Source organism: Symphalangus syndactylus, chromosome 1 (assembly GCF_028878055.3).
Source record: "Symphalangus syndactylus isolate Jambi chromosome 1, NHGRI_mSymSyn1-v2.1_pri, whole genome shotgun sequence".
Taxonomy (NCBI): domain Eukaryota; kingdom Metazoa; phylum Chordata; class Mammalia; order Primates; family Hylobatidae; genus Symphalangus; species Symphalangus syndactylus.
Genome location: NC_072423.2, coordinates 114,280,332 through 114,293,412, shown reverse-complemented (window position 1 = coordinate 114,293,412; position 13,081 = coordinate 114,280,332). Strand labels below are relative to the sequence as shown.

The 13,081-nt window shown below is 56.4% G+C and overlaps 1 protein-coding gene across 2 annotated transcripts; it reads left to right on the top strand.

The window, feature by feature from the left end:
• The first annotated feature begins 3,328 nt into the window (after positions 1-3,328).
• Positions 3,329-12,311, top strand: TMIE (transmembrane inner ear). Of its 2 annotated transcripts, none has more exons than XM_055294640.2 (4): positions 3,329-3,586; positions 7,231-7,314; positions 10,535-10,684; positions 10,991-12,311. In XM_055294640.2, the coding sequence occupies exons 1-4, from the start codon at positions 3,373-3,375 to the stop codon at positions 11,095-11,097; spliced, it is 555 nt and encodes a 184-aa protein (XP_055150615.2). In that variant the 5' UTR covers positions 3,329-3,372; the 3' UTR covers positions 11,098-12,311. The 2 variants fall into 2 exon arrangements, with proteins under 2 accessions (XP_055150615.2, XP_055150623.2); XM_055294648.2 differs by having other exon boundaries at positions 3,398-3,586; positions 7,231-7,348.
• Positions 12,312-13,081: the final 770 nt, after the last annotated feature.

Below are 13,081 nucleotides of genomic sequence, written 5' to 3'. Positions count from 1 at the left end.
GCAACAGAAATGTCCAACAATAGGACAGAGATCCAACAAGGCTTTTTGTTTTTTTTTTGTTTTGTTTTGTTTTCTTTTCTTTTCTTTTTTTTTTCTTTTTTTTGAGATGGAGTCTTGCTGTGGCCCAGGCTGGAGTGTAGCTCACTGCAACCACCTTCTCCTGGGTTCAAGTGATTCTCCTGCCTCAGCCTCCCGAAGAGCTGGGACTACAGGCACGTGCTGCCGACTAATGTTTTCTATTTTTAGTAGAGACGGGGTTTCACTGTGTTAGCCAGGATGGTCTCGATCTCCTGACCTCATGATCCACCCACCTCAGCCTCCCAAAGTGCTGGGATTATAGGTGTGAGCCACCGTACCTGGCCCTTGCTGAGTTTTTATACAGTGTAGTATCACACAGCCTTTAACAAGAATGATAATAATTATAATGACTAGCATTTAATGAAGGCTTGTGATATGCTGGTGCATGATACTGAACTTAAAAAAAAAATAGAGATGGCGTCTTGCTATGTTGCCCAGGCTGGTCTCGAACTCCTGGGCTCAAATGATCCTCCTGCCTTGGCCTCCCAAAGGTGTGAGCCACTGCACCTGGCCTATGATCCTGAATTATACCTGTTTTACAGATGAGGGACTGAAGCTCAGAGAGGTTAAGTAGCCCACCTGAAGGTTCACAGCTGTCAGTATGCTCATGTCCCAGAAACCTTAGTGCAGTTTTAAGCTTTAACAACTTCAGAAGTTAGGACATATAAAGCTACGAATTTACCAAAAAATTTTTTTGAAAGTTTGTTTAAATTCTCTTTATGCTACTTTAGTTTTGTGAATTTTGAATGACCTAAGTTTCTTTTTCTTTTCTTTTCTTTTTTCTTTTTTCTTTTTTATTTATTAGAGAGACAGGGGTCTCACTATATTGCTTAGGCTGGTCTCAAACTCCTGGTCTCAAGCATTCCTCCCACCTCAACTTCCCAGTGTTAGGATTACAGGCATAAGCCACCACACTCAGCTGACTTAAATTTCTTTCAGTCAACTTTTACCATCTTCAGAGGGCACAAAAGGAAACTTAAACTTTCAAATGGTGTTTCTTCTTTTTTTTTTTTTTTTTGAGACAGAGTTTCGCTCTTGTTGCTGCCCAGGCTGGAGTGCAATGGCACGATCTTGGCTCAACGCAACCTCCATCTCCCGGGTTCAAGCGATTCTCCTGCCTCAGCCTCACGAGTAGCTAGGGTTACAGGCATGTGCCACCACACCCAGCTAATTTTGTATTTTTAGTAGAGATGGGGTTTCTCCACATTGGTCAGGCTGGTCTCGAACTCCTGACCTCAGGTGATCCGCCCACCTCGGCCTCCCAAGGTGCTGGTATTACAGGTGTGAGCCACCATGCCTGGCTAAATGGTGTTTCTCATACATTTGTAGCTTTATACTTCTGAGGTTATTAGAGCTTAAAACTGCACTGAGACTTTTGGGACACCCTGCTATTTAAGTCAGTTTGACTTTGAAGCCCGTATGATAGTATTTGGCTGTGGTGGAGTCAAGGAGGATCTAGAGTACTTGAGTTAGTTAAAAAAAGTTCTGGGTACAAAAGTATACTAGAAATAGTGTACAGTAAGATCTCAGCTGTGTTCAAGAGTCTGCAGAGAAGTGGAACCCACGCAGAGCAGTGGCCATCTCAGGGGACACCGGGGGACACACGATTGTATTTTCTTTCGGATTTCTTCACTAGGCTTGCCCTAGTTATTGATGGATGGATGGATGAACTTTACAGAAAACAGAAACAGCTCTCCCCTGGGCTGAACTGTGATTGGGAGCCTGTAAGCAGCAGAGCGCTGCCTGTCCTGCTAAGGAGAGCCAGCACTCCCATATTCATTAATTCATATCATCCTCACATCAATCACGGGAGTCTCGCCCTCCCCATGCCATGCATAAGAAACAGAAACAGAGGAGTAATGCTTTGCTCAATGCATTACTGACAGGCTCACTTAGTCCTCACCCTGTCTCGCCTTCCTGACCCCATGTCCCGAGGGTGACCTCCCTGACTGGTCAGTGTGGCTTTCCCTAGCCTGGCTGTGACCAGCAGCATGAGGAAGTGGGGATTGGAGTGCTGCAACAAGTGATTTGGATTTTAGCAGAGTTCCTGTTTGCCTGGCCAGGGCATGCCTGGGGAGGACTGGGTGGCCCAGCCCACTCAGTCCCCAGACTTTGCCTCCCTCGTTGAGCGTTTCCTCGATGGGTCTCCTGGGCTGCAGTCCTTCTCCAGCAGCTCTCGTTTTCCTGCCTGGCTGTCATCTCCAGGCCCTGACACTGGCAGGTGTCCGCAGGTGGCCCTCTGCTCCCTGCTGCAGCCTGCTGTGGTCCTTGCCCATTCATGGCATGTCCAGGCCAAAACCTCACAGGGCTCTGGAGCCACAGGGTCTCCCTGGTTCTCAGGGCAGGCCTTGCTGGGCCATCCCCAGCCTGCGCAGGCCTTCACCAGTGCCCCTGGTGATAAGGGTTCCAGGGGCCCAACACCTGGGCTGCTTCTCCTAACACTCAGCAGCAGGAGATAAATAAGAATAGAAGGAAGGAAGGAAAGGAGGGAAGGGGAGTCTACCAACTCCAGGCCTCCCCACTCCTCTTTCTAAGTCTTCAGCCCCTCACCCAGATCTCTACATCTCCTCAGAACCTCCCTCTGTCCCTCAGTTGTCAATGCTCAACATGGGGTCAGGGCCAGAGTGCAGTGTGGGTCAACTTCAGCATGAGGTCAGGGTCCTGGCTTAGACTGAAGTCAGAGTCAGTGTTCAGGCTGGGGCAGAGATTGAGGGCAGCCAGGGTCAGAAAATGGTCCTCCAGCCCTTCCAAGGACAGCCCACTTCTGTCCTGTGGGGCTGAAGATGCTGTCTTCTTCTGGAACCCTCCATAACACTGCCGGCTGGCTGCTCTGACCATACCATGCCCTGCTCTCCAGCTCTGGTGTCCAGGGTGACCAGAGCCGCCTCTGGGCAGGAAGCCAAGTCAGAAAGCCCAGGACATCCCTGAGCGCCTGTCACCATGGCAACCTCCCCTCTCTGCCCCCCCCCCAACTCAAATCCAGTATATTTTTCAAATCCAGCATGACAGAATGGGAAGGGCCTCCTAGATCAGCAGATTCCAGCCCCACCCCCTTGTCCCAGATGGAGAAACTGATGCCCATTTGCAGAAGGGAGGGGGACCTGTTGATTAGGGACCTGGCCCCAGTCTGTCCTCCCTCCCGCCCACCCCCACCTCAGTGTCCCTGGGGATGCGGAAGGTGGGGGCAGGGAGGGGGAGCCTGCGGCCCGATCTCCCGGGAGGAAGGGGGCGGGCCCTCCACCGCAGCGATGGCGGGGGCGAGTGGCGCGGGAACCTGACACCGAGGATGAATAAATGATGCTCGCTGACTACCCGTGGCCAAAGCCCGTGGCCACCGAGCGCCGGCTGGCAGGGGCAGTGACCGGCGGCCGGCCGGTTCGTCCCTGGGCTCCGCAAGCGGCGCGGTCGCGCGAAGATGGCGGGGTGGCCGGGCGCGGGTCCCCTCTGGGTGCTGGGCGGCGCCGCACTCGGGGTGTGCCTCGCGGGGGTTGCCGGGCAGCTGGTGGAGGTGAGGCCGCGGCGCGCAGGGACTGGGGAGGCTGTCACCCTCCAGGCAGGGGGCTGGGGGAGAGGGGACGCCTTTCTGATCCGGAGCTTGTTTGATCCCTTCCTCTTGCCCTGAGAGATCCAGTCTCCTGGGCGATGCAGCCCTGCCCCAAGCCCTGCCAGGCTGTGAGGGAGACTCAGCCCCACTCTTAGGGTCCCTGGTCTGATGGAAGGGCACAGTCCCAGATTTCTGGAACATTAATCTGACGGGGGAGACTCACCTTGACCTTAGGGAGTCCCAGCCTGACTGGGGACACAGCCCCTCCCAGACTGATGGGGGATACTGGGCCCCCATCCTCCAGCCTTTGGTCTCACTGGCAGGGAGGTGCACAGCCCTGGGTTTCCTGGACCTCTAATCTGATGGAGCGGATCCTGGACCTCTAGTCTGATGGAACAGACCCTGAATTTAGGGTCTTCTGGAGGCAACAGTCTCTATCTCCAGAGATGCTCCAGGGACCCCTGTCTAATGGAAGGGGAGACATAGCCTTAAAATGGAGATGAGGGCATTCCAAGTCGGAGGGTGGGGGCAGCAGGATGAGGAGACCCTTTACAGAGAAGCCATGTGGAGCACTAGGTCCAGAGGGGCAGGCAGGGCAGGGCCCAGGGACTGGGGAGCCTGACTTGGTCCTGGTGGTAACCAGGAGCTTTAGAAGCTTTCTGCTCAGAGATGACTCATGATGAGTTCTGGTTTGGAAGGAGGGTAAATTGGGAGCAGGCACACAGTGGGAGAGGTAGAAGGAGCTGCTGAGATAGCACAGAAGCAGGTGGAGAGGATGGCTGGCGGAGAGCCCTGGTGGAGAGCCTGGCTGGGGCCAGGAAGGGTGGGGCCATCTGTAGCCTCCCTAACCCCCTTGTACCCCACTCCTGCTGAGCCTGAAAGGGGAGCCAACGAGGGAGCTGGCAGATCAGACCTAGAGTTCTGGATTGTGAGGCTAGAGGGAGAAGGCCCAGGAGCCAGGGCCAGGGAGGAGCAGGGGATGGAGGCTGTTCAGGCAGGGGCGGACCAGAGGGAGCAGGAAAACAGAAATGCAAGAGGCAGTGAGAGGTGCCCAGGGAAGTCCTGAGGGGCGGGGACTTGGGGACAGTGTGGGATAGGGAGGACAGAGCCATGGGGAAGTCGTTATGGGGGACACAGCCCTGAACTGGAGGGTTTGATGGGGACATAGGGACAGAGCCCTGGACCCGGATGTAGCCTGTCCCTGCTGTTGCCCAGAGGGTGTGACCACAAGGCTGGGCTAGAGTCAGGTGTCAGCTCCAGTGTCCCTGTAAGGGGAGCTATGCTGGCTTGAGCCCTGTGAGGCGTACTTGGGCTCCTCACAGGCTGCCCTGAGGCCTGGGTACAGAAACTGAGCTGGCCTAGGTGCAGACAGAAAGCTGGGGGCAGGGGTTAAGTCAGCTCCCAGCCAAGGACTCTTCTCCCTCACCCCCAGGAACTCATCTTCTCCCAGTTCAAGGGAAATTGCATTTGGAGGCCATCTGCTTACAGCCTGAGCAAGGCCCTAGCTCTTCCCTCACGGAAGCACCAAAGACATGGGTAGGGCTGGGGGCCATGTCACCACCCACCTTAGCCCTGCGTGGGTCACCATCACCCTCCATCAGCCCGTGAGGCTCTGAAGGAGGTGGGGGCCTCCATGCTCCAGAAATCAGACCCCAGCAGGGCCCACCATGAGGAGAAAACCGGCTGTTATCTGCTGCCGTCCACCCAAGACCCCTATCTGTGAGAGTAGGCCCAGCTCCACCCACATCAGGGCTGGGGCAAGAATGTGTAGGAAGTGAGCTGCCTTGGCTCAGAACCTGAGAACTTTGCCATGGCCCTCAGAGTCTTCCAGTCGTACAACCAGCAGGGCCAACACATTGGGCCTTAGAATTAGGGCAGCTGCCACCACCAAGCCCCTAACCCTAATTGCACAGACATGTCCCTGACCACACCCACATGCACGCCAACCACACATGTGCCCAACCTCACACATGTTCCCCAACTTTACGTACATGTCTGACCCCACACATATAGCCAGGGGACAGTACTGAGGAATGGTGTCTTCTTGTCAATAGCTCACCCTGGCAAGGAGAAAAAAGCCTGAGAATCAGGTACCAATCCCAGCCCACAGATCCTCTGGGTTACCTGGGACAGGTTGCTGATCCTCTCTTGAGTTCTGCAACCCACACTGAAGGGTGGCATTCACTAGATGAAGAAGCGCCTGGCTCATGACAGATGCCTAATCCATGTTTATGGACCTGGGGGAAGAAGGGCTGGATGGCCTAACTACAGGTTGCCTTTCTTCTCAGAGAACCAGAAGGGACTTCTCGTGTCTGTCGTTATTTGGTAATCAGTGGACAACATCTCATTCATATGCCCCAGGGTTCTCTCTCCCTTAGAGGACAGACCCCTCTCCCTGTCCCTCAGCCACACTAAGTGACAGACATGGGGTCATATCCATCTCTGGTCAGGGACGGATCTTACTCAAATTCTACAGTGTGGGTCCATGTCCCTTCAGACCTAGGCAGGACTGTGTCCCCTAGACACCCAGGGAAGAGCTGTGTCCCCTAGACTCCCAGGGCAGGACCGTATCCCCTAGACACCCAGGGCAGGACTGTGCCCCCTAGACACCCAGGGTGGATCGTGTCCCCTAGACACCCAGGGTGAAGCATGTCCCCTAGACACCCAGGGCGGACCATGTCCCCTAGACACCCAGGGCCAGGGTCATGTCCCTAGACAGCCAGGAGAAGGGTTGTCTCCCCTCAGACCTGGGCAGAACTATGTCCCCTAGACACCCAGGATCAGGGCTGTGTCCTCTCAGACCTGGGGCTGGGCCATGTCCCTTAGATATCCAGGACGAGGCCATGTCCTCTCAGAACTGGGGCAGGACTGTGGCCTCTAGACCCTGGGGCAGTGTCCTAACCCCTCAGTCCCCCAGGGCAGGGTCATGTACCCCTGGAAAGTGGGAGTGTCTGGCTGTGCTCTATTCAGGCTTGCTACAGCCGCACTTCTGCCTTTTGGCCTCCAGGTGTCGCCACAGCACTGCAGACCTTTTATTTATCTAGTGCCCGTCCTGTGGACACTCTGTCAGAGTCTTCTGTTCAGATGGTGACTCCTAGTAGGGTAGGCGACCAAAGGAGGCCACCTGGCAGGGGTCCAGGCCAGCTGGCAGAACTATGAGGCCCGGACTCGTAGCTCTACACCCCACCCTCACTGGGGAGATGTGAGAGCAAAGCCAGTTAGCCAGCACCCCCCAGGCCTCGCCAGGTCTCTGGCCTTGGTCCTGAGACCCCATCTGCCCGGGTGGAGCCCAGGACTGGAGTAGGAGGGTGTGTTCATAGGGGCCTTAAACCTGGCCAGGACAAGCCATCCACGTTTGCTCCTCCAGGCCTTGCTTTCCCCAAGCATCAACCACCCTCCCACTTCAAGTCCCTGGCTCTGCTCAGTTCTCTTGCTCTAAATCTGGAACTTTCCAAGGTCTAGGGTGTTGGTAGCACATGCTTAAGAGAGTTGATTCTAGGAGATTCTGACATGCTTGGGCTGAGTGTTTGCTGAGACCTGGGCCCTTCTCAGCCGGTTCCAGCCAGCTGGCCTCTGCCTAACTCACTCCCCTCTCTCCTGACCCACAGCCCAGCACGGCCCCGCCCAAGCCCAAGCCGCCCCCGCTGACCAAGGAGACAGTGGTGTTCTGGGACATGCGCCTGTGGCACGTGGTGGGCATCTTTTCGCTGTTCGTGTTGTCCGTCAGTGAGTAGCTGTTCCCTTCCCTCTCCACCACACTGCAGTGGGAACACAGCACCCCCTGCCCCCCAGAGGGCTCGGAGCAGCAATTCTGGGCAGTGCAAGTAGGCCAGGCACCCGCAGGAGACCCGCAGTGGTTTCTGGCACCTCCTGATCCACACAAACTCCCCATGGAGGGCTGACAGGCCGGTGGTGACCTGAAGTATTCTGCCGGACCCAGGGAGGTAGCCACATGGCAATTACGGTAATTACAGGGAACTGCACTGAACCAAGGACTGGGACGAGGACGTGTCATTTTTCCCTATGGCTGGCCTCCTGATGCTTTTCCTGCAGTTTGGCCAGCTTAAAGGCCCACACCCAGGGGCCCCAGCAAGGCCATCCTCCACTAGAGGCTCCCCAGACGCCCAGCAGATGTGGCTCCCAGGCTTTGATCCCTGCCTTGTCAAATACCATTTTCCGGGAGTGACTCACACCCGCCTAAATTAAAAGCAGGAAACCCATTCCTCTCCTGGGCTCTGGGAGCTTCTTGATGCAAAGTCGCAGCAGAAATGGGCTTGGCCTGCTCCTCCTAGCCCTCCCCTCAGAATGGAGGTCTGGAGTTGGGGAAGGGGACAGAAAGGCACAGGAGACGGAGGCCGAGTGGGGAGGCTGCCATGGCACAAAGCAGTCTGACAGAGGTTCCCACGAGGCAAAAGCAGAGTGTGGGGGGGATGTAGGCGGTAAAGGGAGAAGCAGCCCACTCCCCTGCAAAGGTGTCACAGAGGAGGGTCCTCTGAGCTGCAGACTAGCGGGAGGGTAGGTGGGGTTTTGCAGGAGGGAAGGCTGAAAAGGCATTCTGGGAGAGGGAATAGTGTGAGCAGAGGCTGGAGGAAATGCAGCCTCACACAGGGTCTCAGATGACCCCAAGTGGACATTTGCTGAGTGTACCCTGGATGGGGAGGTGAAAGCTGCACTTCGTCCCAGCTGGAGCTGTCCCGGGATGAGGTGCCCACAGAGAGCCCACCCAGGTGTGAGGGGCTCCAAGGAAGACATGACATCTGATTTGCATGTGCTTCTCCTGGCACCAGAAGTGCCATCCCAAGAGAAAATATCTGCCTGCAGAAAATCCCCGCCCCCTATCTGAGCGAGAGCCTATGCTTTGTTCCCAGCCGAGGCTGAGAACCAGTCAGGCATCTTCGTGGAGGCCCCACAGACAGACAGGTGTGCCTGCAGCCTCAGCCAGGTGTCCAGAGAGGGAAACAGCCCTCTGCAGGGCTGGGGGGTCATCTGCCCTACAGGAGCCACAGGCGCAGCCTAGGATGCAGGTCTAGGGAGCAGCAGGGAGAGCACTGTGGGCCTCAATACACAAAAAAGGTGCCTGGGGCCACATGAGAAAATTGCAGTGTCAGACCCCAAGCGGCACTTGGACATCAACCACACAGACCATCTCTAACCCCATTTCCTAGAAAGGGTGAAGGATAGTCCCAAGACGCCTGAGCAGCAGGCAGCACTTGTTACCTTCCATTGCCAGATCCAGGCAGTGGGGGCAACACAGCTCCCTCTCCTGGGGGGAAACATTTTTCCTGCTTCCCAGTCTGCTTGGGCTGTTGTTACTGGAGCATCACCCCCGAAGCCCTGCAGGAAAAGGGGCTGGGGCTAGATGGGGTGCCCCTGGAGGTCTCCTCCAGCCCCAGAGACTTATATCCCAAGCCCCTGCCTGGGCCCTGGAACTTGACCCAAAGCTCTTTGCATCTCCCCTTCTTTGAAGAGAAGCAACCAGGCCAGGCTGTGTGGGGCAGGCCTGAAGTGAGGGGTGGTGTTTGAGCCCTGCTCTGGCTGCCATCAGCTGCCCACTGAGCTCCTTTGGAAGCCCCAGCCTCCCAGGGCCTGGGACCAGCCTGCATGGCCCCTGAGTGGGCATGGTCCCAAGGAGGTTCCTGGTGGGGTGGCTAGAAGAAGTGGCCTAAGCCAGGAGGGTTAGGATTGGGTACCAACTTTGGGTCTCAGGCATGGGCACAGGTTCTGGAGAAATCCAGGACTCAGCTTCTTGGATAAGGCCTACTGTCTGCTCAGGTCCACGCCCGGACAGTCAGATCTACAGCTGGGGCCCTTGGGCAGCACCCTCCTCCAAGTGTATGCCTGGATGCTGTTGGCTCCCCAATTCATTCACTCCAGAGTCCAGTCCTGTTCCCAGCAGCAAAGGCTTTGAGATCATCCCATTCATTCATTCATTGATTTTTTTTCTTTTATTCTGAGCCTGGGTGAGACCTAGTGGGACCACAATATTTGTCTGAAGGGGTTCTGACTTGGTTGCATAAAATGACCCCAGAAGGTACTCCAGTCCAGGCTACATAGATCTGGTCCATCTTCCCCAAAATAGACCTGGCTAATCCTCCGTGGGCCCTTCTGCCCCCAGAAGTCTGCCAGGAAGTTATGTCTGGTCATCTGATTTATAATAGGAACCAGCTCCATCCCCTCCTCTAGGGTTGGGGCCAAGGTGGTCAGGCTGTGGGGGCCTTAGAAAAATAAACTCAGTCCAGCCAGGTCCTGGCAGCCCTGATCTGCCCTACCCATCACTAGACAGGCCAGCTCCATGCCCTGGCCCAACTGGCGTGGGTGCAGCTGCCCTCAGCCGGAAAACCACTCCTGAAATAACTCCGTCTGAGGTGAACGCCTCAGGGCAGGGTCTGTGCCCTCTCATGGGCTCCCGCCCTAGCCAGGGAGAGCCCAGGGATGTCCTGAGGGAGGCTGAGGAGGACATGCAGAGCCACGTCCTCTCATGACTGAGGCAGCTTTGGCCTAGCTCTCAGTGGCATGGGAAGGAGAAGCTAAGTTGCACACCTGGAAGCCTGGGTTGGAAGTGCTGGGTGGCCCCCAGGAAGCTATGGCTTAAGTCATGGTGCAGACTTACCCTCCAGTGACTCTCAGTCCAGTCAGAAAGACCTTCAGGACCAGGACTGGTGACATAATTTAGCCAGGGGCCCTTCCAAGCACGGGGGCTTGTGCAGCTGCATGAAGTCAGCCCTGCTTAGGAAGGCCACCTTGGTCCCATCATAGGGTCCACAGGGTTTTGTCAAGATGCTGAGCCTCCTGCCAGAGTCTGGTGGGTGAGACATATGTGGGTGGATGGGAGCGGGCCTGAAGGAAGGCGGATGCCATTCCTGGGGTGTCTGAACCCCAGCCCCAGCCAAGCCTGCTCTGTCCTCCCTACAGTCATCACCCTGTGCTGTGTCTTCAACTGTCGTGTGCCACGGACCCGGAAGGAGATTGAAGCCCGGTACCTGCAGCGAAAGGCAGCCAAGATGTACACAGACAAGCTGGAGACTGTGCCACCCCTCAGTGAGCTCACAGAAGTCCCAGGAGGTGAGTTGGCCCTGGCTCAAGCCCTGCTGCGCCAGCCAGTTCCTCAGTCCTGCTGCCTGGAGTCACCCTGTTCCTCTGCTCCAACCGCAGCAGGTTCAGGGAGGGGCCCCAGCCCTGCCCCTGGAGACCAGAGCACAGAAATTGGTTGGCATGAGGCAAGCAGAACGATGAGCCTATTCTCCAGTAGGAAGAAGGAAGTTTAAAAAGACAGAGTGTAGGAGGTTCTGGGGCTCTTCCCCTCGGGACAGTCAGACCCCAGGACCTTGTCTCACCACTATCACATGGTCTCCTCCCCCTGCCCCACAGAGGATAAGAAGAAGAAGAAGAAGAAGAAGGACAGTGTGGACACAGTGGCCATCAAGGTAGAGGAGGATGAGAAGAATGAGGCTAAGAAGAAGAAAGGAGAGAAATGAAGACATCCTGGACAGCTTGGGCTGGCAGGCCCTGGAGCTCAAGCCGTGGCCAGGGTCCAGGCATGTTGGATTCTGAGCTCATTTGGGGACCACAGAGTCTGTGGTCAGAGGGGGAAGCTGAGGCCCATGGCCACATCCTCATGGCCCATCAGGGGCAGGAACCAGACAATCTAGTAGGTGTCCTGCCCCCCAGCCTAGGCTTGGCTCCTTTCACCCCATCCACATGAGTACTGTCTCGGCAGAGGTGGTCTGGTGCCACCATCCCTCTGCAGATACACTGCTCTCCCCACCCAGACCTGCCTGTCTCCCACCCTTTCTGCCAGGGATGGCAGTGGCTGTGAAGGAGTAATGGGATAAGGGTTTACTTCAGCCACCCTTTCTGGCACGAAATGGCTGAAGTGCATGGGTCAGGGTGTGAGACCACACCCAGACTGGCCATGAGGAGGCAGAGAGGGTCACTGGGGGACATTGTGGCAGCAGGAGGGACTCTGTCTGGCCAGGGAGGAGCCCCGATGGTGGGGAGACTTCCCCAAGCCTGGCAGGGGATCCAGCTCAAGGGAGTGAGTAGAGGTGTCTTCAGAAATGGAACCCCCAGCCCAGCAGACACTAAGCTCAAGGCAATGGGCTACCCTCATTTCACACGTTGTGATGAAGCTAAGGCTGCTGCCAGGCCCGGCATGAGGCCCCGAGGCTCGAGCTCAGGGCTGGGGGCTGCAGGGCTGGGTCAGGGGTACACAGAGCTAAGGCCAGTGGGCTAGAGGGTGCAGGAAAGAGAGCTGGAGTCTGGGCCCCTCTTGGGAATCAGAGTATGTTTAAGAAGCCAAGGGGGACCTCGGGCTGTTCTGGTGGCCCCTTCTATGCCCAGCTGTGCTGGGAGGTCTCAGGGCCCCAGGAGATCACAGCAGGGGACTTCTGCCTGCTGACCATAACAGCGCCAGCTTCTTTGCAGCTTACTCTTCTACCATTTCCCACTACGGGCACCTAAAAGAAGCATCTCTGACCAGAAGACAAAGGCCCAAATAGCACCTGGGGGAGGGAAGATGCACAGAGGCACTTCCAGATGGCATTGAACAGACTAAGGCTCTGAAACCTAGGCCTGAACACTAAAGTCTCGAGACACCAGAGGTTCCTGAGCCAGGAGAGCCTGCTGGAAAAGCAGCCTGCAGAGGTCTGTGAATAAAGTTGAGTGCCTTCTCAGAGCCAGGCCTAGGAAACGGCCTCTTGAGATGACCCCTCGGGATGCGCTATTCCTGGGGCATTTGTGTGGAGGGTGATGCAGCAGTCTGTGACAGATGGCTCAGGCCAGGCTAAAGTCCCCTCCCTGACTCTTCTCCCAGCCTGAATTAGGATGAGATAGAGGGAGAAATGGGAGCCAAGAGGCTGAGGGGCAGCTGCAGTCACCTGGGCCCACCCCGGAAGCAGGCACGGGACTCGGGAGGGACGCTGCCAGCTCTCTGGGTGCTGAGCTCACAAGGCTGCATTCATGACTTTCAATAGACCTGTGATGGTCTGTGCCCAGTGCTGGGGACACAGAAGAGTCAAACCTGGATCCTGACCTGGACCTGGATCATCACTGTACAGGGAGGAGAGTGATCCAGGCTGATGAGGAAGGAGCATGACATGGGGTCTTAGGAGCAGTGAGGGGCAGAGCCATGGCAAAAGGCCCCGCCATGGAAGCTGAGGACTCTGACACCAGATGGAGGCAGTTGACTGACCTCTGCCCTTAGGGTCCAACCCATGGGCTTCTCATACATAGGGGTGACAAAGGCCATTCTATGCAGAATTTTCCTATTTGGCCAGGCAGCAGAAGTCCAGAGGGGTAGGGGCCACTCAAGGTCACACAGAGCAGCAGTTGCTGAAGACTGGCGGAAGTCCAGGCCTGAGCTCCACCTGCCCCTCCCCTGACATGGGGCCACCACTAGCCTTTTATGGGCAGGCCTGGCTGCTGATGGTTGGAATAATGGCTGACTCCAGTGGGTGTCTG